Source organism: Fundulus heteroclitus, chromosome 16 (assembly GCF_011125445.2).
Source record: "Fundulus heteroclitus isolate FHET01 chromosome 16, MU-UCD_Fhet_4.1, whole genome shotgun sequence".
Classification (NCBI taxonomy): Eukaryota; Metazoa; Chordata; class Actinopteri; order Cyprinodontiformes; family Fundulidae; genus Fundulus; species Fundulus heteroclitus.
Genome location: NC_046376.1, coordinates 22409715 through 22436699, shown reverse-complemented (window position 1 = coordinate 22436699; position 26985 = coordinate 22409715). Strand labels below are relative to the sequence as shown.

Here is a 26985-nt window from a genome sequence, read left to right as displayed (position 1 = left end):
TGATTCGACGTCACAGCCCTGAATCTGAGCGATTACATCATGTGCTGCTGTCTTGCAGAATTACTTTTAAATAAAGATCTAAACATGTTATGGCCTTTTCTTCAAAGTAAACGTATGGTAATACATATTTTAATCAAAACGCAATTTGTTCTATCAATAAATGAGAACCTCTAAAACTCTGTGGAAGTAGGTCAGTGACCTGGTGTAGCACTGTAAAGGTGACAGCAGTTGAGTTGAACAAAACACTGAAAACCCTGTATTGTTGGGTTGATTATGTCACACTGTTTTTGCGCAGGAACCTAATTATTTATACCCCTGACAGGTTTAGGTTCAATTAATCCTTTTAATTGTATCTTCTTTTGTCTGGAAGTAATATTAAGAGTCTTCCAGCCTCAAAAACTTTGAGCTTGTCACCAAAAATAAATTGTCAAAACACCAGCACATTCATGAAAAGTAACTTGCCAGCAATTACAAGAAAGGGGTTGACTGTTGTAATACCACTAAAGACTCTTCAATTGATTACTGATAAAGTATTTAATATATTTTAACATGTTTATTTTAATTCAACACACACACACACACACACATATATATAATATATAGTGATATATAGATAAAGATATGGGAGATATGAGTATAAGAGATAAGAGATAGATATTAATGATATAGAAGATAGATATATAGGAATAGTAATTCTAATATATTAGATATATATATATATAGAGATATATATAAGACCTTATCTATAATAGAGATATAGAATAATATATAATAGATATATATATATATCTCTCTAGATATCTAGATATCTCTCTCTCTCTATCTTCTCTATCTATATCTCTCTCTCTCTCTCTATCTCTCTCTCTCTTCTATCTCTCTTCTATCTATCTCTCTCTCTCTCTCTCTCTCTCTCTCTCTCTCTATCTCTCTATATATCTATATATCTATCTATGTTGAATATATATATATATATAATTTTCTTAAACTGATACTCCTTTGATTGAACTATACCTGATGCTGCACAAATTTGTACTGTCAGGAGAAAAGTTTACTTTGAACAGTTTTTTTCTAATGACAAACCCTCGACGTGCATGACACTGAACAAGTGCACAATCCTCCGGAGGAAACAAGGCTTCATCAATGGACATTTCTTCGGCAACTTCTCGGGTAAAGGATCTTTTTTTATGTGAATGATCAACACTTACACGCATGCCATGCTGCTTTATTTACATACGCCGTGTCATGCATGCGCTGGAGGAGTTGCTGCTTAGCAACGGCTCCACACCTCGTGCCATTGGCAGAGAAAATCGTCCCGCATCATCCCCAGTTCGCTGCTTATTCCTACTAAAACAAAAAAACCTAGACTTGCTTTACCTCACAATTAGTCAATTGTTATCAAATTACGTCTTTTAACTTATAATACATTGCATAACAAGCCTTTCTTAACCAGACAAAGATAAATTCAGGTATAGTTCCTTAAAAAATGTTTAATCCTTTTATAGATGTCCATCTCGCTTTACTATCAGAATCCCAAATAATTTCTACCCTTTTGGTCTGAACTCTACACACATGAGCATTGGATAATTTAGCCTGCTGCATATGTCAGGCAGTAAGGAGGTCTGGCATGTTTTTGACAGATTGAACAAAAAAGGTCACGTGTGTGTGTGTGTGTGTGTGTTTGTAGAAACAATCTTGCAAAGGTATTTAAAAGTTTTTCTTTGGAAACAAGAGTCCAAAGATATTAAGGGTGATGAAATATGTTTGCATAGTACAGTGGGAGTGAATAGGATTCATTACTTATGTACAGGAGTTAAATGACACTATATCTATACCCAACATCACCATGGGAGGGAGAGAGAACAGCCACGTGACAGTGATTGACACTTAAAGTGCGAGATCAAGGTGAGGTTGCATCAGTGACAGGGAGCAGCAAACTGACACAATAGAAAAAGAGTGAAATAAGAACAGAGTAATGAAGTAGAGGTCACACGTTGCAAGTGTTTTATTGGGCAGTCACACATGAGCATCGGATCAAATGCGAATCCAACTGTAAGTAATGGCAGCAGACGGTAAGGTACAGCCAAACAGGCGTCGAACACATGAGATGTCCAAACTCTTGACTACATTGTGTATTAAGACATTCAGTAACCAAATAGCTAAGACATCCGTGGAATGAATTTTGCAGTATTCAATGAAACAAAAACAAACAAACAAAAATAAACTGTTACCGATCCAGTTACTTGCAACACACAAATACTGAAAATAGCTGAAGTTTTGTTTTAAGTAATCTCTGAAAACGTTCTTAGTAGGCCTATTTGTTATTGTGCAACTTGTATGGTAAGAGTAAAAAAAATACCTGCCAACTATGTTAAACAGTTGTAACAACACAGCATCAATACCAAATAAAGCTTAACATTATATCTGAACTAAGTTACATTCAAATATTACAAGGATTATATGGAGAGAAAAAGCTATCAATCGAAACATGGCTACTTTGAAAATAAAAGGACAAATCATGAATTATCCCAATGACCAAAGTTATTTGTGCCAAGTTAATAAAGCTTTTGCAGTTGATTTTGGGGGGAGGGGGGCAGGTGAATGAATAAATAAAGTAAAAATGGGTCAGATGAAGACTGGACTGTTTGATGTTGTTTTTTCTGTCTACACCAGAGCAAAATTATGGATAGACCTCTCCAGCAAGTTCCGAAAGACGATGCCAGGATGAACACCCGCTTCTAACCGCACTCAGTGTTGTAAAAGATACATCAGCTATAAAATAAGGTTGAGAATAAATTAGAACGAATAAATCAGGAGAGTATTTTTGAGGTGAACAGATTTTATAGCATTAAATACACGGGGGATCCATCAACGAGAATGCGTATTTTAAAAGCGTGCATCATTGTAATCTCAATACTTTTGTCATTTATGCCATTTTAAAGCCAGAACTACAAACACTGATCATAAAAATAATGTTTTGCCCATGTAAATGTTTAATGCTGTCGTCTTCTCAATCCTAAACTTGATATCCTGTATGAACTCAAATAAGCGCTGAAATGAAATGATAAATAAACAAAAGTGGTATGCAAAGTGGACTTTTTCCCCATCCCCTGAAAAAATACAAACTTTACAAATGCAAAAGACAAAGAAATGTAGTTTTTGCATCAAAGTGCACATACAATAATATAGTTGATAAAGTAAAATGTACATACCCTAGGTGTCCATGCATGTTTTGGTAATTGGATCTTATCAGACATAACTAATAGGAAAAAAAACTGGAGTTTCTATTTTGGTTTTAAATTACAAAAATTTTAACTGAAAAACAAGCAGTATTTCTGTTTTTTTTTTTTTGTGGTCAATAACAGATGAGCAGAAATGTTAATTTGGTTTGATTTTCTTTTCGTTAATAAAATATTAATCACTGGCAAAGATAAACTGCAAATTGTCCCTTTTTTTTCATGTCTGTAGACAGGCAATTCTCCATATACTGGCTGCGAGGGGCTGTTTACTCTAATCCTTTGGCAGGATTTTATTTTTCTTAAAGCAGTTAGAATTTTGTTTTCATATTTAAAAATCAAAACATAAAATGCCAGGAGAAGAGAACCTAAATAACCGGATCCCTTCTGTTCCTGTCTAGACAGGCATGTAATTCATTCCCTGACTGTAGGTGGCGCTGGACGTCAAAGGTGTCCCACACATTTTTGCACTACAAATATAGATGGAGAACATACAAAACGAGCACTTATTTAAAACTTTGATGAGTTAATACTGAAATGCATATGAAACCCTTCCCCATATTTTGTTGAGATGCTGCTATTGCACTTCTGGATAGACCTAAACTGCATTTCGTTGCCTTGTACCTGTGTAATGACAATAAAGTTGAATCTAATCTAATCTAAGATTGTGAAGCTGATGCCATAAAACACTCACCCCTACCAGATACACATCTTTGGTGGTGCAAGTTGAGGCCTACAGGGTGTTGGAATATGAAAGAAAACTGGCCAATCTTTTTTTAAATTGCTTTGCCTGTGATTGTTATGTTTTTATCATTTGAAATTTTGAAAGAAAATAAAACAAAATTTTCCCTCAACCACCAAAACACGCACAGACCACCATGGACTGTATTACTGTAACTTCATATATATTCTTAATATATAAATAAAAATCCTAGTTGGTCATTAAAGCCTTGATACTCTTTGGAATGGCTAAAGGTGCTTGAAGCTGGTTGCAGTTTCCATTTTACGTTTTTGTTTTTAAAGATGCACAAAATGTAAGCATTTTTCTTCCCTTAATAGCTGTTTGAAAAATGCAATAATGAGTTTCCATTTATTGTTGTTCCCTTTGTTTAGAGGAATACAGTGAATGTTCCATTTACCAAGATGAAACATGATTTTACAGGATATTCCTCTTTAATAATAAATCAGCCTTTTCTTTGCAGTGTTATTGATAAGCAAGGTAATACAGCTTTTCTATCCTCGTTACTTATTATTGCCATTAAAAGACAAACCAGAACTCTCGAATGGAATATTTGCTGATTAAACAAATAATTGACAAACCGCAACCACCGCTCTAGTACATAGTACAGATCAAACCATTAGAATAAGAAATGCATATATATGCAATTAGCTGAATGTAGTAAAAAATAACATTATTCTAACTGCAGTCTTCCATAAAACTTCAATGCATGAGCTTGCACTTACGCTATTCATGTTAGCAGTAATATACCACATTCTTACACCAAATGAGACGAATTAGGTTGTCTTCATTCGGTGGGATCGGTGCAAATGAGCTGCAGGCCTGCGAGTTGTACATCCCACGTTAACAGATTTATACATCCATTTGTAGTAAAATGCAACACGGCAGAGTGGTGCAGTAAACACCTTCAACCTCAACTGGTGTGGGCAAGGAGGTGGAGCTCACTCGCCACACCACTTCCATCTAGTCAGCGGTAAAAATGGAACTAGAAGAGCTGTTTTGGAGGGGAAATGTTTAGGATGACCTTCCGGTTTCCCCTGTGGGAGAAGCTAATTTTTGCTAAAAAAAACAAAACAGTCTACAAGGCAAAGAGGGCATCCTCCGTCCGTTCAGCCTTCTTGTGGGAGCCAGCGGGGGGACGGACAGGGTGAGGAGGGTGAGCTCCGGGGGGAGACGGCAGAGTGTCTGCTACCTTAGCTCGCTCCTCCAGGAACTTATCAAACTCTGAAAGAACAGAAATCAATTCATCTTTGACAGAGATATCATTACAAGGATATTTCATACAAATTTACATGCCGCTTGAACTTCTGGGAAACGCAGTGACTTTAACCTCCTTGACCGTTTTTGACATTTTGTCACATTACAACCGTTAACTTTATTGCATTTTATTGGGATGTTATTTCCGTGGTTTTAAAAAACGGTTTTGCACGAATAACAATCTGAAAAGTGTGGCGTGCTCATGTATGTATCCTGCGTGACTTAAATAAAAGAGCTCTTGTGTGATGATTGCACACGCTAACAAATTCTAGCGGACTCTAGCGAAGAGTGGCAAGAGGAAAGCCACAGTTGAAAGAAAGTCACAAGAAGCATCGACTGAGACAAAAATCAAACCGGCCGAGATGTAAAACGTAGCACGCTAGAAGACCAACACCGCATATTGCCCCTAAACACACAATTCCAATGGTGAAACATGGTGGCAGCTTCATTCTGTGGGGGCTCTGTTCCTTAGCAGGGACAGGGACAGTTCAGCATCAATGGCCTAATGGAGCTGAATGTATGACAGATCTGGAAGAAAACCTTTAAAAGACTCCAATTCACTAAAGACTAAAGGGGAGGCTTCCTGTTCCGAAAATGTGTCAAGACCATGTATTGTTTATTCTGTCAACTTCACAATTATATGTTCTATAATGTTGGTCCGGCACATGAAATCCCAATAAAAGACATTTAAGTTTAAGGTCGTTAACATGACAACATTTGAAAAGGTTCAAGAGGTATGAGAGTATGGCTACATGTTGCATTAACTGTGACTGAGGTACCTTCGCTGGTCACTCCCTCCTCGGCAGCATCTCCTTTCTATTTAAAAGACAGAAAGAAAGAAGGGCAGTTATGAAGACACAAACTTTTGCATAACCGCAATGCAACAGTGGACACCGGGTGGTCACCAAAGTCAGCCGCTAGTAAAGTTCACACCTAGTGGCTCATGAAGAATCTCATATTCATGCAAACTTTTCACAGCAAAGAACCTCCCCGAGCCCCTCCATATCCTCCACAAGCTCCAGGATTCAACCAGTTAACTTTAGTAAGACAGAGCTGAACGCAAATTGTTACGTCCAACATTTCACTTTAAGCCTGGAACAAACAGGTTTAAAGTGAGGGGGAAAAAAAACAAGAACATGAAGTTAAAGGAAAGTGTGATTAGTGACAAAAAATGGATGGATAAAATATGGTACGAAAGAAAACATGAGATAGGGAAAAGAAAAGAGAGGGGACAAAAAAAGAAATAAAATCAAGGTATAAAAAGTCTCACCACGTCAGCACAGAGCCACTCCTCTATGTCATCCATGACAGAGGACTGCGATACGGGGATCTATAGAGCAAAGCCATGGACGAACCACAGGGTCGCACCAAAGCCACAAAAATAAGAGACAAGCAAACCTCAAAAGACGTCAACAGAGATGCAACACACACAAATAAGAAGAATCACCAAAACCTCATAGACAAGGATGATAAAAAAGGGTTAAAAAAAACAGCTACTCTTAATATAAATATAATAATTATCTAATTAGAAAGCCTACATATGAGAACAGGATCTCCCAGTTCGCATATTGCTCACATCGATTTCACTGTGTTCGCATAGCTGAGCAGCTAATGACTGATGTTGCACAGCCGCGGCTCTTATTCCACATCATTAGTTAATCAGCAAATCGCTTGAGCAGAGTTCGGAGATTGATTGGATGCGGAAAGCTGAGAGCACGGGACCCGTGGAGAGACGCGGCGGTCGCACGGAGCATGCACGCTCACAGCGCGGGAAAGCAGGGAGCGTGGGCGCCGCTGCATGGTGACGATGCAGTGATGGTGGCCAATGGAAGCCGTGCCACAGCATTTTGGTTCATTTATGTCTCCGTGTTCATCGAGGGCGTTAAGCTGGGGTTTGCTGTGATAAACACGTTGGAAGACCTTTTGCAAGGTACATAACTAATAGTTAAACACCGCCTTTCTATTTACCTACAGCAAAATTAGCCTTAAAAACCCCTTTAAAACTATTCCAAAGCTATGAAAGAACATTGTAGACTATTTTTAACTTTTAGTTCACCCTGATTGAATCAAAACAGGCAGCGAACCCTTACCCTTACTCTGAGGGCCTGTTTTACAGAACAACATGCTGGTTTCTTTTGGAGAGCATAGTTTATGCAAGTTAGGAGCAGATTACAATACCAGATGAGGCAATGAGGCTAAAAAAAAAAGAAAGAGTAAAACCTTATGCATCTAAAAGAAGAGAGGAGAAAACATTGCAGAGAAGTACAAAATAATATATCTGTACCTAACACAAGTCAGAAAATGCAACATTTTGCACATTAAGTGTGATTAAACTAAAACAAAAACAAACATGTACGACAATTCTTAAATCTTGGTTAGTTGTTTTAATGAGATTATTTACTAGAAAAATGTTGAAGCTATTGCCACTGATATAACTCCCCACAACACAGCAATCAGAGTCTTAGCATAAGTTTTTGTTTCAACTATTTTCCAAAATACTGGAAAGATGACAAAGACAAGGTATTTGAAGTGTGTGTTTTTAAAGCAGGCTGCTACAGCTCCGTGTAGACCTATACTCTAACCAGAACTGTGTCTGCGTTGACACATCATTACCGGATACACTCCGAGATCAGGGCCGGCCCAAGGTTGAATAGGGACCAAATATGAGCATTGCTGCCCCCCCCCAATCGATGTCTGTTTATTTGTTGGCACATTACATACTGAAGAGCATTTTTAAAGCAAACTACTGAGCTAAAGATAAGTTCCCAAACTAAATGTTATTAAACTCAAAGCATTTAAGATAAATTATTGTTGCAAATAAACTCTGGAGATTGGGTTATTTTTCCGACTCACTCGTTGGCTCTGGCAGGACACGTCCCACGACTAAGGAGGGTCAAGAAGGAGGAGCCGACTTTAATTGGTTGTGCTTACGAGCAAATATTGTTAGGCCACAAATTTATCAAATCTCTGCCAGATTTAGATTTAAACATTTCTTTTCTTTCAAACAGGAAGTATGTTTTTGATAGAAAATGAGATGGTAAAATATTGTAAAAAGTCAATTATTTTTGAAAACAGTATTTTTTCTGTTATATGTATATTAAACCTATCTATGTGAATAATCAGAGGTATAACAGCAATCAAACCCCTTCTATGATTTTTCACCAGCGTTTAACATGTTTCCAGTGGTATTTTGATGATTTATCTTTGGTGATGAGCTACAACTCCTTAAGGTTGCTATCCTCCTTGCTATCACACTAGCAACTCTTGTATGTTTATACAAAAATGCACTCGTTAGGGCTTTTAAATAGTCTTTCAAAAGTTATAACAATTTCAAAACAATTTTTTTTTCTATAAAAAAAATTGTGAACCCCACAGCAAGTATTAAAGTCGGTTAATTCTTCATGAAACTGACAAACACCACAACTTTATGTATACTGTGAGAACTTAATGGCTCTTCAGGGCCCCCTGCTGGCCTGGAGGTACACTAACCAGCTACCAAGTCTACTTGGGTCATCGGTCCAGGATTAATTATCCAATACTTGTTGACAGTTTTCCACTGGATACATTTTCTTCACATTTGCAAATCAATTTATATTTACACCTCATGAAAACCATATTGAAACAAAATAGCTCGGGATTGCTTGATTGGTGTGATTTTGCTGCATTGGGGGAGTATGTCTACCTATTTTGTTTAATTTCATCACTACTAAGTGATGATGGAACATAGAAAAGCTTAATAAGAACCATCGGGTGCATTACACAAACTATGTGGAGGTGGCTTTAACGTCACTGACAGTAATGAGGATGTTGTTTAGTGCTGTGTGGAAAAAAAAGGAGTATAATAGAAGTGGGCAAAATTAGTCGCATCTTAAGTAAAATTAATTATCCAAATTTAAATGTGAAATACAATATATAAAATACATATTTATTTGTTCTGAACTAATCCACGTAAAACAGATTTCCTAAAGTTAGTGGATCCACCTTGCATTTGACAGTGTTTTATTATTATCATAATTTTCCCCACCACTAGAATACAACTGTATTAAAAATGTAAGTAAAGTAATTGCTTAAGGAGGAAAAAAAACTGTGTTATAGGGGTTGGTTAAGGATTTCAAACCAGAGTGGTAAAATGAGGCAAAAAAAGAGAGGAGAAAAGCAGATGATGGAGGTGATGGATGATGCTAGCGTAGATGCTGGTAAACACGGAGGGAGGGCTAGGAGGACACACTGTGGATGGAGTCCTCACCATTCCTTGGGTAATAAGCCAGCTGTCTATGGGCAGCTCCTGATCTGCTGGGTTATCATCCCCTTTTACCCTCAGCTGAATCAACAACAGAATAAGACCTTACACAAAAGAAGAAAGGCCCCACCACAGCATAGCACACAGTCCAGAGAAAGAAGACAGAGGAGAAGTCAAAAGTGCAAGAGAAGACGTTCCTTCAAAGAGAATCGAAAACAGGCAGGAGAACAAAAGAGAAAGTGAAGGCTCGTTCCGTAAAGATGGAGATGAGAAAATCAAAGTGGGGGAAAATAATCTGAATTCTATAAAAAGAAAAGAAAAGAAATTTAACTTGATCGAAATCTTGACTAAAAGTTCTCTGATGTTAGAAAACACACAAAGAGATAACTTCCAAATAAACTGCAATGTTTGCTGAGCATAGGACAGAAAAAACGTGAAACTAGTTAGTGCATCCTGGCCTGCTTTTACCCATTGTCAGCACTTAACTTCTCCAATCACTCTCATCTGAAATTGATGTTTTAAATATAAGCAAAATCTCCAGCTACTTACTTCACGCTACAAATAAATAATACACAAATATACATTTTCCTGACTTCAATCTTAGAGAATAAATTAGAACCCACCATCAACTGAGGGGAGCCTCCAGAGAAAATATAACAGATTCTTGCAAAAAAAAATTGTCTTCTAATACAAATATCACACCTTCCCACACTCCATACATGTTAAATCTGACAAAAACTGCCTGCTTCAATGTACTCACCCCACTTGTGTTTTGTTGCCTTACATCCAAAGCTGAAGCTAGGCCTCCCAGAGCATGGGGTTCTTCATATTTTACACTGTGTACCAAACAAATGAAAACAAAAGTTAACACTGGCTAGTCAGTAGCAGAAAAAAACAGATGAAATTAACTTTGATGAATATCAGCCCCAACTCGGAGCAGCAAACAAGCATCTGATTTCTGCACTGCCAAAAGGGAACTAAAAGTAAGGAAAAATTTCTTGAAATTAGTGTATTTTTCCTTGATTTGAGGAGCTAAATAAGATTATTTGCCGATGGAATGAGTATTTTTACCCCTAAAATAAGATAATTAGACATCCTGCACTTAAAATAAGATGATGGAGATGAAGTGTTCTTATTTTAAGTGCAAAAATCTTATTCCATTGGCAAATAGTCTTATTTACCTGCTTTAATCAAGGAAAAAAATCACTGATTTCAAGAAAATTTCACTTACTTTTAGTTCCCTTTTTGCAGTTTGCAGAAGCACCATTAGATGTTATTGCTGGTTTTGTTTAGGGCAAACTTGAAAAAGCCAACAAACACCAAAATACAGTGGGAGGGAAAGTGTGAGCATCAACAAGAAGCACAGTGAGAATGTGAAAGATCTTGCTTCACGGCTTGAGGATGATAATGAAAACTGTTAGGGCGCAGCCCACAACTGCATAACTGGCACTGGGTAACGACCTTAAAGGGGCCACATCATGCCTTTCAGCTCTTCCTTTAGACATTTAAATCATTCTGTTGTGGTCTATATAAAGTAAAACTACAGTTCTTTGGTCTGAATTCTTCGTTATTGTTGCCCCACAGCCCCTCTTTGCCCCTGTTCTGGGGCTGATCTGACAGCGTTACCCGTTTTGGTGCCGTCTCTTTAAATCTAAAGGAGGCACTTCCACCTTACGGCCATTTTTTGTCGTACGCTGGGGGACGGTGTAAAGAATTTTGTGGGTTAACAAATAAACCCAACACCCGACCATTTTGACTTATCCATTTGCAGCTTCGACATCCTTCAGCTTGAGCTACAAAATAGCAGCGAGAAATAAAAATGGCGGATTTACGAAATTGGCAAGTGAGAAATCCATGACCTTGGTTAGCAGCTCATCTGCAAATACTGTGACGTAATTGCTAAAAGCATAACAGAGAACAGAGATGACGGACCACATTGAAAAATATGACTCAAACAGAAGATTAAAGATATCTACGCAGCACCTGGAGAGACTACATTCTAGTTTATTCTGTAGTCTTAGAGACTCCAAGTACACAACAAAGTGTCTTTAAGCATGATATGTTCCCTTTTAAGCAGCTGGGACCACAATTACCAGCTACCCCAATGGCTGCCCCCCCAATAGAGACGAAACAGGTACAGGAATATTTGAAGTTTTTCAGTGAACATCTAAACGCTTCAGAAAAGGTTTAGAACAACATTTAAAATATATCAAAGCAAGTTTTTTGTGATCAACTTGACCCTCTGTGGTTGCAGGAAAAGAAATGCTGAATATGAGCCAAACATGATGAGCCCTTATAGTACTATAGTTAAGTACGGAGGAGGACAACTGCAATCAGTGACATAAAATATAATAATTTTTAACCTTTATTATGAGGTGGGGTTTATTCACGTTTTTGGTTGATACGCTGCCCATTGAAATCAAAATAACTTTGAAACAACTTTGGATACTGCATTCTTTTCGTTTGCAAAAGTGAGAAAACACACAAAATGATTAGGCTTTTAATAATTATTTCCCCCACTTTACATCGCTGCTTTGCGGCAGAAAATCTTGAGAAGGAGGGATTTACAAGAGACTTAACAGTGTCTGACATGAAGGCCTACTTTTTGCGTTGTTCAGCCAGTGAGCTGCTCCTGGTCTGGGCGAACATGTCAAAGTCATCCTTGTTGCCGCCCGACAGAGACGTCTGGGTGCCGCCCACACCGTCAGAACCTACATCTGGAACCAGAGACAAGGAGCGCATGATTGGCAGGACCAGAGAAGCATGGCGTTGACGACACAGAGTGCCTCTCCTGTTCTGAACAAAATACCCACATCCTGAATGAAAATAAACGTAAATAAAGTCTTTGAGGAACTGGATTTAAAAATTATGATGATGAAAAGTAAAACACTTGAACTAAGCTTGAGAAAGCTCTCTCAATATTAATAGGTACTTTTTCCTGTTTGTGGGTTCTTACAAAACTAAGTCACTGCAAAAACGGATCTAAAAATAAGTAAAATGTTCTTACAATTTGTGTTTTTGTCCTAGATTTGAGCAGGTATGGAATGAGTATTTTGACCCCTAAAATAAGATAATTAGATATACTGCACTTGAAATACGGTGATGGAGATGAATTGTTCCTATTTTAAGTGCAAAAATCTTATTCTATTGGCAGATAATCTTATTTACCTGCTCAAATCAAGGACAAATACACACATTTTAAGAACATTTTACTTGTTTTTAGTTCAGTTTTCGCAGTGTATCAGCTTTGTCCCTACCAAGAGTAGCGAGTGCCGTGGATATGGAAGCTGTGGAAGGGTTGTGGGTGGTGGAGGCTGCGGCTCCGGGGACGGAGGCGGACGGAGGGCTGGACACGATTCTGGGTGTCACCACAGCGGGGGAGCCCGGGCCCAGGTCTATGAGGTTATCCTCTGTAGCCTCAGCTAACATCTGAGAGGACAAACAGGAAAATAAACGTTTTAAAACTGGAGCAAAAGAGAACAGAATAGTCGCCAATTGCTTAGCATTCAATTATTCTAGTTTTGTTTAATAGATTGAATGATTAAAAGCACCTGACAATATTCTGAATCGGTGTTTGGAGGCTTTGTCCCTTTTTGTTTGTATATTATGCAACAGACCAATATAAGTCGCACATTCTGTGAAAAATGACACCTGCTTTTCCAAAATCTTTCACCCCCGAGGCATTACTCCCTAGAACCGCCTTTCTTTCAGGGGTGTGGCACTGACTCTACCAGTTTTGCAAAGAGACTGAAATATTCTCCGATTCCTCTTCTGCCCTCTTTGCCTAATCGTCTCTGACAAGCTTCGCTGCCTCTGCTGAATAAAACATCCCCACAGCATGATGCTGCCGCCACCGTCTGTCCCAGAGGAGATTTGTTAAGCTTGATGTGCAGTTTGTCATTTCTCTGCCACAAAGGACACTTGCATTTGGGCCAAAAAGGTCAGTTTGGTCCCGTCTGACCAGATCCCCTTCATCTAAATGTTGGCCGCCTCTCCTTCATATCCTGCTGCAAAATATGAAAGGTCAAGAGAGACACAAGCTGTATTTTGTATTGCTTTTCTTTAAGAGCGGGTTTACATTTTTTTTACTCTTCCTCATAAAAGCCAGACTGGTTGAAGGGATCAACTGACATTTATGGTGTGGATCTTGGAAGCGTCAACTGTAAAAGACTCTGAAAACCGTGAATGCCTTCCACTTTGCAATAATGTGTTGGTCTTCGACATCAAATCCCAACAAAATACACTGAAGTATACAATGCGTAAGAGCAATTTTGTAAGGCGCTGAAAATCAAGCAACAGATGAGCGCCAGGGCCAAAAATTAGAACAGGATGTACTGGAACACAGAACATGGAGAGGGTCCGGCTGCCAACGTGTCGGGTTCAGGTACGGATCCAAGTCCAAAGGCTGGAATAAAATCTAAGACCGCTTTCATACTGGCTGCTGTCAGCACAAGCAAACAAAGCACTGAGGTAGAACCAAACATTAACACATGCAGCAATGTGGCGTGTCAGAAGGGCTGGTCTACCTCATAAAACAGACTGGAAGAGCTGCACCGGTCCAGTTTTCAGAATTTGAAGCGCCTTTTATGTTGTTTTTTGACTGCTCATGTAAAATATAACAGAAAACTAACAATATTATCGCCCTATATAGTCCCACAGAGGGGAAATATGTCCCTGCGTTTCACCCATCCTTAAGGGAGATGTGAGCCGCACGTGGGAACCAATCTGTTGTCAAGGGTGTTGCTCAGGGACCCAGAGTCACAGACTGAGTTTTGAACCGCCGACCTTTGCGGCCTGTCCAAAATGCAAACGCCCGGCTCCACCAGCCCACCACTGGTAAGTAATCCAGATACTAAAACGGAACTAATTTATTTAGAAAAATCTCGATGGCATCTTTTACAAGGTTCTATATATCATGTTTTTCTTTAAGCCTTCCAAAGTCAATTATAGGCATACATGATGAAATATTGCCTTTGGCACGACAGAATACTCGTCTGTCACGAGCCGCTCCTGCATGGTCTCAAAAAAAAAAAGAGCTGTCGCCGTGCAGATTAGGTGCTAAAACAGCCACCTGGTCTCAACTTCGAGCGGAAATGATCGCGCTCTGAATCACATCAGCGCTCGGTGGGCGTCTTGTTTACTGGGCTGGGGTAGCGCGGTCAGGGTAGGCGCTCCCTGGAGGGGACGGGTGATGACCGATCTACATAGAAACGTGATGGACGCCGGGTTTTTCCAGGACAGGGAGCTGAATTCACCCCGATTACTCAGACATGCATAAATCAAGCAAAACACCACTCTGGGCACGATTTTGGTGAAAAGATAGCAGTGAAACGCTCAAAGAAAAATGATTTTGCATAATATAGACCCTTTAACATCCATTGAACTGCCACATGTGATAATGCAATTAAACGTAGCAAATATGTTGGTTGCAGTCCATCTACTGATGATGCTTACCCCATTGTTTTGTGCAGCCCTGCCCGTCCTGTACCTCTCATACCTGTAAGGAGCAGAAAATCCTGTGAATGTTTCACCTGATGCTCTGATGGCTTTCATCTTCAAACACCCTCTGACTGAGGCTTTTAGCAACATGGAAGCAAAAAAAAAAAAAAAAACCCTCAGGAGAATCACTTCTGCACGGCGCTCTTCATTGTAACGATGTTTTGTAAAATGAAAGCAGAAATAATCAAAGCGCCTTTTTGTCACAGTTGAGTCATAAGAGCAAGAGTAATCCTTCTCTGTAGCCAAGCTAATTTTGAAGATTTAGCTCAGGAAAAACCGGCTTTGACTGAACGCACCTCTCATATCGCAGGAATATGTTGTTGAGGTCATCGTTGACGTGCAGCAGCTCCTCGGTCACTTCCTCGTTGGACACGCGGCTTATCAGCTCCACCACTCTCTGCTGCATGGCGTGGCACGTTCTGTTCAGCTCCTGGACGCCGGGACGCGTCGACAGATTGACGCACGGAGGGAAGGGAACACGGAAAACAAAAGAGCCGCGAGGACCCCACAGCGCACGAGACAAACAAAAAAAAGCCAAAACAAAAGAGGCAAAAAGATGTGCTTGTTAATAACATAACCGTGTCTCCTTCTGCAAATATGATAATATGGAAATTGCTCAATTCTATTACGTATTAACGCAGAAAAGATTCACGTAATAATGATTAGAATTGGCAGCAGTTTGTGAGCAGCGGAATAAAACCCGCGGGGCTGACACAAATACCTGAGTGGATTTGGCCAGAGCGCATTAAACTCTGCACGGGTCCCTGTAACACTGGCAGATTGCCATTTCAGGGAATTTCACCTCCATCCCTGTCTCACACCTCTTAAACTGTTGGAGGCGTGAAAACTTGATACATCACACCCCCTGGTGGACACACGGGGCTACTACAGGAAAACATTTAGTTTATGTCATTTATTTTGTTTGTAATAATTTTCTATAAATCCTTTTTTTTTTTTTTTTTTTTAAGGTCATGCGACACACATCTCTTGGTTTTCCCCGGTCACTAAAAAGACTCTTTGTTGTTGTCAGTTTAGCCATTAGAGTGGCTCACTCATAAGAATGAACATCCACCCATCCCTCCGTCTATCTCACTGCAAAAACAGACTAAACTAAACTAAAAATAAGTTAAAATATTCTTGAAATTAGTGTATTTGTACTTTATTTGAGCATGTAAATAAAATAATCTGCCAATGGAATAAGATTTTTGCACTTAAAATAGGAAGAACCCATCTCTATCATCTTATTTCAAGTGCATTATATCTAATTATTTTATTTTAGAGGTAAACTTACTCTTTCCATTGGCAGATAATCTTATTTATCTGCTCAAATCAAGGACAAATACACTCATTTCTAGAAAATTTTACCTATTTTTAGTTCTGTTTTTGCAGAGTATGGTCTATGCCCGCTGATCTGGGCAGGGTAGCAGGGGGGCTGGTGCCCATCTCCAGTGGTCATTGGGGCGAGAGGCAGGGTGCACCCTGGACAGGTGGCCACTCCATCACAGGGCGACACAGAGACACACGGGACAAACAGCAATAAAGGCGAAGGCAAGCCGTACATGCAGGGGAAAAAATAGAAGCTCCGTGCTTAAAGAGCTCAGGTTGAGCCCTAAACCAAAAAGTTTCTCAAGTTAAATGGCGCACAGTTTGCTCCATCTCCATACTACTTTGCTTCTGCAGGAGCTCCGAGTCTCTCAGATGTTGTCTTTGGAGTCCATACTTGCTCATATTTAATGTTTTTTAGCTTTTTTGTTTTTCTTTTTAGTTTCACCCGATCCTGTCACAAGGCCTGAATGATCTGTGGGGCATGTGATTGCACCAAATGTATGTTTGCACCGAGCGCTATGCTAATCCTTTAGGGTGAAGCTCAACCAGTAAAGCTTACCAACTGGTAAATAATTGAATGACAAGATAAATCATTCATTCCATAGCTGCGTTTTTGAGAGATTTTAAGATTGTTAAAGTCTGCGCGTTGATATAGTTTGAAGTGGCGTAGGTTCAAGTCTTACCTGGAGCAGTTCTAGCTCAGGAGCATCTTCCTGGCCAGGGACCAGCTCTGTCAGCATCTCCGACATGACTTTAATGTTCCCTCTCACGATGTCCAGCTCGCTCCGCAGCCGGGCAATCTGAAAGCCCAAGAAGTCAATAAAGGAATTCCAGTCCGTTTGAATGAGCAGCATCTAGAAAACTGCCTTTTATTCGCTACTTAACTGCAAGTCGGCGGCTAAAAAAAAAAAAATCCAATTATGAAGTGATCGTCACCTGTTCAGGGCTCACAGCGACGGGGCTGGGGATGCTGGAGGCCTGCGCGGCGGTGGGAGCCGGCTGGCTGGGTTTAGGAGGGCCAGCAGCCGACGGGTTAGGGGCGAGGTACTTCATCATAGCCGGGTCCACTTCAGGTGTGCCCTATTGGTTGAAAGAGAAATGGTGAATTTCCGACAGAATTCCTCTGCAAACATGCAGAAACGGCTTTTATTCCTACCCTCTGTGGCGTGTGAATGGGAGACAACGCATCCAGGTCCGCCATTGGAAACTCGACGCCTTTCCTCTTCAGCTCCTCGTAGATATGGACCACGCCGGTGAGATCGGGACTGCTCCTGAAGGCATCGGCCCAGGACTGTTAGGGAAAAGTAAATAACTCATGCAAACATATATTTTGTTTCTGATAACCACTGAAAAGGAAAGTGAACATAGCAAGCTCTTTTATCGAAAATCTTTTTTTTTTTTTAAAAACATCAACGATGAAACTGAAGAGAGCAGCTCTCTCCGCTAGAAAGTGAGTTGTTTTTAACGCAACTGACCTACAGGTTGCATAAATGCAACATTTTGTTGTGTTACAACCACACACTTTATTGAACTTTGTTGGGATTTTATGTGACGGATCAACCCAGAGTGGCGTAAAATTGCAAAGTAAAAAAAAAAAATTACAGCGTTTTCTTTTTTTCTACAAATAAGGAAACGATCCAAATAAAACAAAAAACAAAATCAACCAATTTCAACCAGAAGTCACCTAATTATTGAATAAGGTTTACGTGCATCCAGTTTATTTTGAATATAAATCCAGGTGTTGTGTGAAGACCTCACAGGTTAGGAGAACATTGATGAACAAACATTATCATGAAGGCCGAGGATCACAGCAGACTGACCCGGCCAGCCAGATTGTTAATGTGCAGCACTCTCCGTTCTGCACATTAACAATCTGGACTGCCCCTATCGATCCGTTTGGGCAAAGGAGGGACATTCAGCAGAACTTTCCGAGCTGACTGGGCGAAGCGACACCTAGTGCCCGCGGCATTAAATGAAAATGTGGGAATCAGCAGGCGCTATGGGAAACCACAACAAGCTACGCTGATCAGGGCAATTCTAGCTGTTCTTCTTTCAAAGATGAAACTTTGGATTCTGACAAAACAGATGTGATAGCAGCAGCCATGTTTGTTTTGCTTTAGCTATGGGCTTAGCAGCTCTTGCTTTCGTCACAGCTGGCATGTCCCGCCTTCAACCATTAAACTGCAGCGTGATTGGCCCAAACCGTTTTTCTGTTCGGTCCGAACGGTTTAGATGGGGAGTGGGACAAGATGGCTTCTCGTGTGTTTCTGAACCCTCAAATACCGCAAGAATTCGGCTCGCAGGGAAGGTTAACAGCAGACGGGTCGGGGAGAAAGTGGTGGAGAAATCTGGAGTAGGGTTAGGATATAAATCATCATCCTAAGTTTCAAAATGAGTCACAAAGCACTGCCGTACCAAGACATGGCCGCCCACCTAGGATGACAGGGAGACTGGGGAACGACATAGAAAGATGCGGTGTGACGTCATACCATAGTCCATCTGAAATATTACCTTTAGATCTTCCCATCACTATTTTTTTATTCTTTCTATCTAAAATCACGAAATTCCGCTTATTGCTCCTTTAAGTTCGAGGTTTGTGGTTGTAACGCGACATAATGTAAAAAAAGTTCATGAGCTTGAAGACGTTTTGCAAGGCGGTGTTCATCTGGCACCACAACACAACCGCTTAGACCCTATAAACCATTTTTTTAAAACAGAATGTTTTGATAAAGCGGTGCAAACAACGTCTGAATAGACAGGAAACCAAAGGAGAGAAAGCCGCATTACCTGTATGAGGGACAGCACTTTGTCTTGCACAATTGTGGGAGGGTTGGTTTTGGGGGAGATGATCTTCACCAGGACGCCATCAATGAAGTCTCTGTTGGCCACGTGGACGTGGAACCGGTGACCGCAGTTCTTCACACACGTCTCCAACACCTGCAGAAAGCCGGACGTTCATGCAGAGGGACGTTACGAACAAAGAGGCACAGGAGGAAGGGAAGGAATATCCACGAGCATCAGGTCAGGTAGAGCTTTGGTGTTCTGCTGCAAACTGAGCGGGTTAGCCGTCAATATTGGCTCCTTTTTCTCAAAAATGACAGTTATCCAGGTCTTTACAGCCAATCAAAATGTGTGAGATGCACTGCAAAAATGGAACTAAAAATAAGTCAAATTTTCTTGAAATGAGTGTATTTGTCCTTGATTTGAGCACGTAAATAAGATGATTTGCCAATGGAATGAGATTTTTGCACTTAAAATAAGAACAACTCATCTTCATCGTCTTATTTAGAGGGCAGAATACCTAATTATCTTATTTTAGGGGTAAAAATACTCTTCTATGCATCAAAGAATGGGCAGTATTATTATTAACACTAAGTCCTTCAAGTTTTCCACGTAAAAAATATTTTTATTCCTGATTTTCTAGAGTTTACTGCCTTATGTGTTAATTTCTTGGAAGAGAAGTGGGCAAGGAAACAGGACGTGAAGGAAAAAAGGTAAAAAAAAAACAGCAGAAGAAAGTAGGAAAGAAGGATTAAAGGAAGGAAGGAGTGTAGGGAAATAAGAACTTTAGCAATAAATGATTAAAAGGATAAAAGGAAGGACCTTGTACGACTTGAAGGAAGGAAGGAAGGAAGGAAGGAAGGAAGGAAGGAAGGAAGGAAGGAAGGAAGGAAGGAAGGAAGGAAGGAAGGAAGGAAGGAAGGAAGGAAGGAAGGAAGGAAGGAAGGAAGGAAGGAAGGAAGGAAGGAAGGAAGGAAGGAAGGAAGGAAGGAAGGAAGATGAGGGACAGCAAGAAAATCAAAGACATAAAGGAGGGAAGAACAAAGGGCACAAGGAAGTATCCAAGAAAGGAAGGACAAAGGAAGAAGGATGGAAGGAAAGACACAAGGAAGGAAAACAGGAAAGATAACTTGGGCCAGGCATGAAAAACGCTGAAATCAAACTCCAGATGTTTCCAGGCGAGGCGAGAACCCTGAAATCATCACCTTCTGATGAACTGACTGAACGCCGTTTGGTCAGTCGTGTTTAAATTAAAGCTTTTTAAGCGTCAAAGTCGGCTTCTTAGAACATTTACATCTTTTCAGGGCTTTTTGGACTTTTGTAAACTGGAAAGGAAAATGAATTTCCCAAATCGCCGCTTTGTTCTTTTCATTCAGATGCGTGTGTGTGTGTTGTGCATTCAAGTTGTTTGCAACACATTTCAGGGCATCTCAGATTGCTTTCGCCCTAAACTCCACACCACCGCTGCAGAACCACCACCCGAGCGACTTACCGTCAGCGCCAGCATGACCTCCCTGTAGTTCTTGTTGCCAGTCAGCCTCTTCTTTAGGGCCCGCATGGCGTCTTTCGGCCTGGAAAGAAAGCAGCGTTAAGCGCCACCCGCTGAGAGCGAGACTTGGTTGGAACGGACTCTTTTCGGGGGGCGGGGGGCACCAATAACAGATGCCGGTCTGTCCACGAGTGAAACTATTTGAGTGAGACTGAGAGGAACTGTCACACCATCTGGCTGTCCCTTTTTTTTTTTCTTTCTTTCTTTCTGAGTGACTACAGAAGGCCTCTACCCAAAGGCAAGATCAAAGCTAGCCGCGCATAAAGAGCTCAGGCTGGCTTTCTGCCTAATACTATCCATCCCTTCAATGAAGATGGGGCATAATAAGCTGTTATGAGCTCATTCATAAGCTCCTAACAGGTACTTAGTAGGGCTGCTGAAACTGATAAAGATGGATGGAGATAGAAAATAAAGTCAGATGGTACTCTTTTTTTTTTCCCCCCTCCAAAGCAAGAAGCACACGAAGGCATTCAGTGGACGTATAGCCGATTCTTTTATCGCGCGTCGCATTCGTTTTGTTTCATCTCAAACAAGTGCACGCTATCTGCCGTCACGCTTTTACAAAGCCGATCTGGTCAATGGTGTCTAACGAAGGTTCATCAAAACCCACCCTGGATTTCAGGTGGTTTTTTTTCAGAGTTCAACACTTTTACTGAACATCTTGAAGACAAAATGCTCCATGTTTGTTTGCTTTTTTTTTTCCTCTTCAGCGTTTGTTGCAAGGTGGCAGAGAGGGTGGCCCACCAAGACAAAGTGCTGGCCTGAGGAATGTGAAACGTCTACTTCCCCCCCCTCAATCCAGATTTAGTCCATCATTTAAAGTGTAAATACATAATTCCACATGAATATAGTGCGGTTGGGCGGATGCATCTGCCATTAAAAAAAAAGTATAGAAATACAAATATTTTCTGTACATATTCAATACTTGCATTGCTTAGTTTTGTTGGTTCTACAGTTAGAGATCTTGCCGACTTGGAGTCTCATTATTTCATTGCAGGGCAGCGGCTGAGGATCTGAAATCTTCCATTCATGCACTCGGTGACACGGGAAAACGACAAACAAAAGGCTTTTTCTGTCTCCCGCGCTGACTTCTGGCAAATAACAGTAGGCAGTGCATTATTCGCTCCAGTCGCTCGCTCCAGCCTTCCGGCGATAAGACGGTAAAAGCTGTGTTACGAGCTGCCGTGGGAGTTGGAGCGGTTTTTTTTTTGTGTTTTTTTTTGGACGACAGACCCACACTAAATGCTTCAGAGCAATCTGCGCCGCTCCAACGACGACGGATTAAAAATCGCTCACCCCTCGTCCGTTTCGTTTATGATGTCGCAGATCTCCATGTTCAGAGTCCAGTCCTCGCTCTGCAGGCCTCCGTCTGTGGCTCGCTCTGGAGGGAGAGACACAAAGAGGTCAACCAGGAAGTGGATGACACGCCACCATCCGTCTGTTCAACCGTTTGAGAAAAACCTATTTCACAAAATCAGATTAAGACATTTTGACTCAGGGATGGATCTGAGAGAAGCAAGACGCTAGTGAAGTTCTGCGAAAAAAATAATTAAATCAACCCAATTAAAATAATGTAAAATAGGCTAAAGGAATAGAACAGCCTTAATGTTTTTGAATGTTTATCTGTGAAAACCTGAATATATTAACAGAATAAGTGTTAATATTCCTCTAAATTTCCAACATAACGATCAGAGTTAGTCAATTTTGCTTCAATCGGCTCCCACCAGCAGCTTATTGATGAAAAATCTGACTTTAATCTATAAAATTCAATAAATGTGAAACCTCCCACTTTTTTGAAGCCGTGTAAACACATCACCGCATCACTTTTTAATCCATCCAATGAACAATTAGAGGGCACCAAGCTAAAAAAAAAAAAAAAAAAACAGAAATGGCTCATACATAAGATGACAAGCTGCTGCAGAAATCTGCAGAATTTTACTTCAAAAGATGTTAAAATCTAATTTTAGTGCACAAATTACCAACAACTGTCTTTGAAGGAGAAATTCTCACTTCAACAAAACAACAACAACAAAAAATGTTAGAGAGTAAAAACACAACAGAAAACAGATGAATTACCGTAGGTTTAGCAGAAAATCATGACACAAAAGGCTGATATGACCATAAATGAGGTACCAAGTTATATGATTGGAACATAGTGTAGCGCTGCGTTCCCTAACTGGGTCTAGCTTTCTTTCCCCAGACCTTAATGCTCCCAAACAGCAGACTTTAGCGACAGCTGCAGATCTCCTCTGCTTTGTGTTGGTGTCGCTTTTTAAAGTTGCAAGGATGGAATGGAGAACTGACTTCAGCTCCACACATGAAGGTTCTGCATTTCTTCAGGTTTGAAACAAAGCTTTAGTACTAATACAAGTCCCATAAATGGGAGCAGTCTTTAATGATGTGTTGTTGTTGTTGTTGCTCTGCTTAGGTAACGTGATGAGATCTTTCAGAAGAGGCAGGGTTGCTGCCGTGGAGGCTGCCTCCCCCTCAGTGCCAGACTACAGCTTCCTCCCTGCGTTGCTCCATGTGAGCGTCCTGATCAAACCAAGTCTCTTTTCGTATCTGCAGCACGATTGAGGGCGTGCAAAAAAAAAAACAACATTTCGACCGAAACGACGCCTAAAGCTGTGCCCGACTTCTGGGTATTAGGCGCATCTAGAAGTCGACTTCAGAGGAATTAACCGCAGCCCTCTTTCCTTGTAAGCTCCTCAAATGGATTGTGGAGTCAGGGCGGGACAGGGCGCAGGAGGCCAGAGAAGCAACGAGGAGGAGAAAACGGCGCGCCGAGGAACAGCGTGGAACAACTGGAGCTTTAGTAACGAGGCTAAGTGGATGAGTTCATCTCGGTGTGGTGCCAAAAACCGAGCCGACCCCCAGCGGTCGTGGTAACGGACCGGGGGGGGAACCGGAGCCAGTTGATCACGTTGCCTCTGGCGGTGACGAGCTGTGCCACGTACTCGCCAACAAAGCCGCAAAGTCTCTCCTCAATGCGGCCCTTTAAGCCCCTTCCTTTCTCCATCCCCGCGACCGCCTGCCTCGTGGGCATAATTGCTCTTCCTGTTGTTACGAGTGCGCAACCGTTTAAGTTAAGTCCAGCAGAAATATCTGTTTCTGACACAGATATTTCTCAGAGCTCCGTCTCGTCAGCAGAGGCAGCGTTTTTATGAACGCACACTTACGCGACATAGAAACGAGTAGATTTTGCACGCGCTGTATGAAAAAGGCAGAAAACCAGAGGAAAATGTATGTTTTGGTCTAACGGTCAGTTACAATACAAAGAAATTTTGAAAGCCTGCTGGGTTTTTTTTTTAAAGCAAAAAACATGATGTTTCCTCACAATCACCTGTGTCAGTCTTTAAAGGGTTAAAACTTTTTGTCCCCCAGCCAGCAACACCACACCTCCAGTTAAAAAAAAAAAAAAAAATATATATATATATATATATATATATATATATATATATATATATAAATAAACACCTTCCAGGCATCTCTCCATCTTTGGGCCAGGTAAAATGATCGCTTGACACGTCTCTTGCAGGCTAGAGATCAATGTCAGCCGGTCGTTGCCCCACGGCGGGCAGAAACCCATCTGCACAGATCTGCCTGGGGACGCAGACAGCTCTGTGAAGTGGTGAACCCGAGCGGATGGGGGGGGGGGGGGGGGGGGGGGGGGGGTTAACGCAACCGATAACAGTGATCCTGATGCACTTTTTCCACTTATACCAGGGGTGTCAAACTCATTTCTATATGGGGCCACTTTGGCGTCATGAAGTCACTAAAAGGGCCGGTTGCACGTGTATTGACGATACTTTTGATTTCATAATTTCATTCCAGTTCACATAGAAGTATAAAAAATTCACAGTAACATAAAAGTAGCAACCTTAGGCCCAGTTTATACAGTTTATCTGCAAAAAAAGTTGATACTGGGTTGAGTTACACTTACAGGAGGCACAGTTTTAGCCACTTTATACACTTTAAAAGGATATATGCCTCTACTTTATGACATGAAGTGCCTTTTTTTTTGGCTCTTGAGGGCCGGATAATTTACCTTGATGGGCCGGATTCGGCCCGCGGGCCTTGAGTTTGACACCTGTGACTTATACTTTACACGTATGAGACGAAACGAGTATGAGGTTATTCTTTCAACTCTTAAGTCACAAAAGCACAAGTAATGAATGAACTTGTGCCGGCTTTTAAAAAAAATTGCAGACATTTCTAAGACATTTTCCACCTCTTTAAATCTCCTGAATGCATCTGACTGTTTGTACAACAATCTGGAAATCTGTGACTTTTGATGCCTGTTTGTAAAAATAGAGGAAAAAGGAGAAAGAAAAAAGATAGGAGTGTCAAGACTTAGTTTGACATTAGAACGGAACCCACTGTGTGCCTCTAGTCCCTCTTTTATCGGGACTTTAAAAACAGTAATTTTTTATGATACAATGAGTGTGTGCATTTATCTGAGTCTTCTTACAGCAGCTCAGAACAACGGATTGGCCAAAAAGACTATATTTGTACGAGGGAAATTAAAATTAAGGTGCAAGAGCTAAATATAAAGGCGAAAAGCTTTTTATCTATAAGAAAATCCAAACTGTAACTTTTAGACAATGTCATAAGGAATAAAACTCTGAACCTCAAATTTGTTTCTAAGCTTAACTTTCTTTTTTTCCATATTTATCCAAATGTGGAAAATTATATCCATTTCCATACTTTTTCTTTTAAGACTACATAGGAACATCCCAATAAAGTCAACCTGTTGGCCGAGAGCTAATAAAAATATTACCGGAAAACAGTTTAGATTAATGTATGCAGATATTTGGCTACAATAAAAAAAGTTAAAAAAAAATAAAAATAAATCGCAACCCTGCACTGTAACCTAAGCTGTTGTATGACTTCAGATACTAGTGCGCATTTGTATTTGAATAAATTTGAATGCCACTAACAAGTTAAGCAGCTGAATCAAACAGGTTAAGTCTGTTTTAAAAATCTTATAAAGATAAAGATCTTATAAAGACTTATAAAGATTTATCACACACAGAGGGATTCCTTCCCAATGTTTATTTCTCTTGATTTTGATATCTACGGCTTAGAGAGCTAATTAAAATCTAGCATTCAGTCTCCAAAAAAGACATCTGAATATTACTTTAGAGTCTAGACCAACACAAAGAAACTTTATCTTAAAAATATGTTATAATGATGTACACAACCATGCAGACGGGTACTGGCATCCTCCAGAGCCATAAAACCCCACTGCTATAAAAGCTAGCTATTCACAGAGCGCTGTATCCAAGGATTTTAATTGGAAGTTTAGTGGAAGGAAAAAGTGTGATATAAAAATAAATAAATAAATCAAAAACCAACACATAGCCAGGAGTGAGAGGATTGTGAAGCAAAGAGGAGAAAGAGTAATGGACTGTTGCTCAGCGTCCCACAGTCATATCAACTGATTTTTGCTTTTTATTTATTTTTAAAGCCTCTATTTTATTTGTTTATGCGCTATTCTGACTTTCTAAAGAAATCTGAGGACTTTCATGCGCTCTAAACCATAATCCTTAGGAAAGGCACTTGAAATATGTAACTCTGGGGAAAAGAAAAAAAAGGCAATTGCAAATTGACGGTATGATTAATCAAACAAACTACTAGTGGCCTGGATCGGGAGTCAGTTCAAACATAAGTTAACTACTCCAACATGGGGTGCGGTACGCCAAATTGCTTCCTTGCGCTCCGCAGATCAGCAGAAAGCGCCACTTTATTACAATTACAGTGTCTGGACGTTTGAAATTAGAAGCGACGCTGACCGCTCGGGTCAACTGTTAATTCAGAGACTGTGAGCAGAATCTCGGCGAGCCCTACCACAGCCAAATGACCTCACTTGGCAATACATCTCGGTGACTTGACTTCCCTAAAAGCTGCAAGTCATTGTCCTCGCGGATGTAGGGCGATTTAACGTAACAGAAAACCGAGTAAAGAGAAGTTCTTGATTCAGATTGTTCTGGCTAACGCTAGCTGAGAGCTCCTTCCCAGTGGATGGCGTTCGCTAAGGAAGATGCCAAGCTTTATCCTCCCAACCTAATTGTGAACTCTAAATATCTCAATGTAAAGACACAACAGCACATCTCTAAATAGACTCCCCCGCGGCTTCACGTACCTATACACTGGCCCACGGGCGTGCTGTAAGGGTTTCCAAGTAGAAACTCCATTTTGACAACAAACGATCCGCTTTGGAAATGACGGAGGCTGAGGCCCAGAGGCAGCTACGCGGCTAAGCCCCGCCCACCGACGAATCCTATTGGTTAAAGCGGGTCAAGCCCGGAATTTGTCTGGCTGAAATCAGTGTCAGGAAGAAAAAACTACGCAGCATTTC

General features: G+C 40.6%; 1 protein-coding gene across 3 annotated transcripts; it reads right to left on the bottom strand.

Annotated features, from left to right (window-relative positions):
• Nucleotides 1–1978: 1978 nt before the first annotated feature.
• Nucleotides 1979–26905, bottom strand: LOC105933031 (TOM1-like protein 2). Of its 3 annotated transcripts, XM_036148099.1 has the most exons (16): nt 26770–26905; nt 21921–22005; nt 20568–20646; nt 19082–19231; nt 17451–17585; nt 17231–17374; nt 16978–17094; nt 15265–15398; nt 14924–14966; nt 12727–12898; nt 12072–12186; nt 10230–10305; nt 9476–9550; nt 6500–6559; nt 6009–6045; nt 1979–5196 (listed from the first exon to the last, which is right to left on the bottom strand). In XM_036148099.1, exons 1-16 carry the CDS (start codon nt 26819–26821, stop codon nt 5051–5053), a joined length of 1620 nt encoding a protein of 539 aa, XP_036003992.1. In that variant the 5' UTR covers nt 26822–26905; the 3' UTR covers nt 1979–5050. The 3 variants fall into 3 exon arrangements, with proteins under 3 accessions (XP_036003992.1, XP_036003993.1, XP_036003994.1); XM_036148100.1 differs by lacking the exon at nt 9476–9550; XM_036148101.1 differs by lacking the exons at nt 6500–6559; nt 9476–9550.
• Nucleotides 26906–26985: the final 80 nt, after the last annotated feature.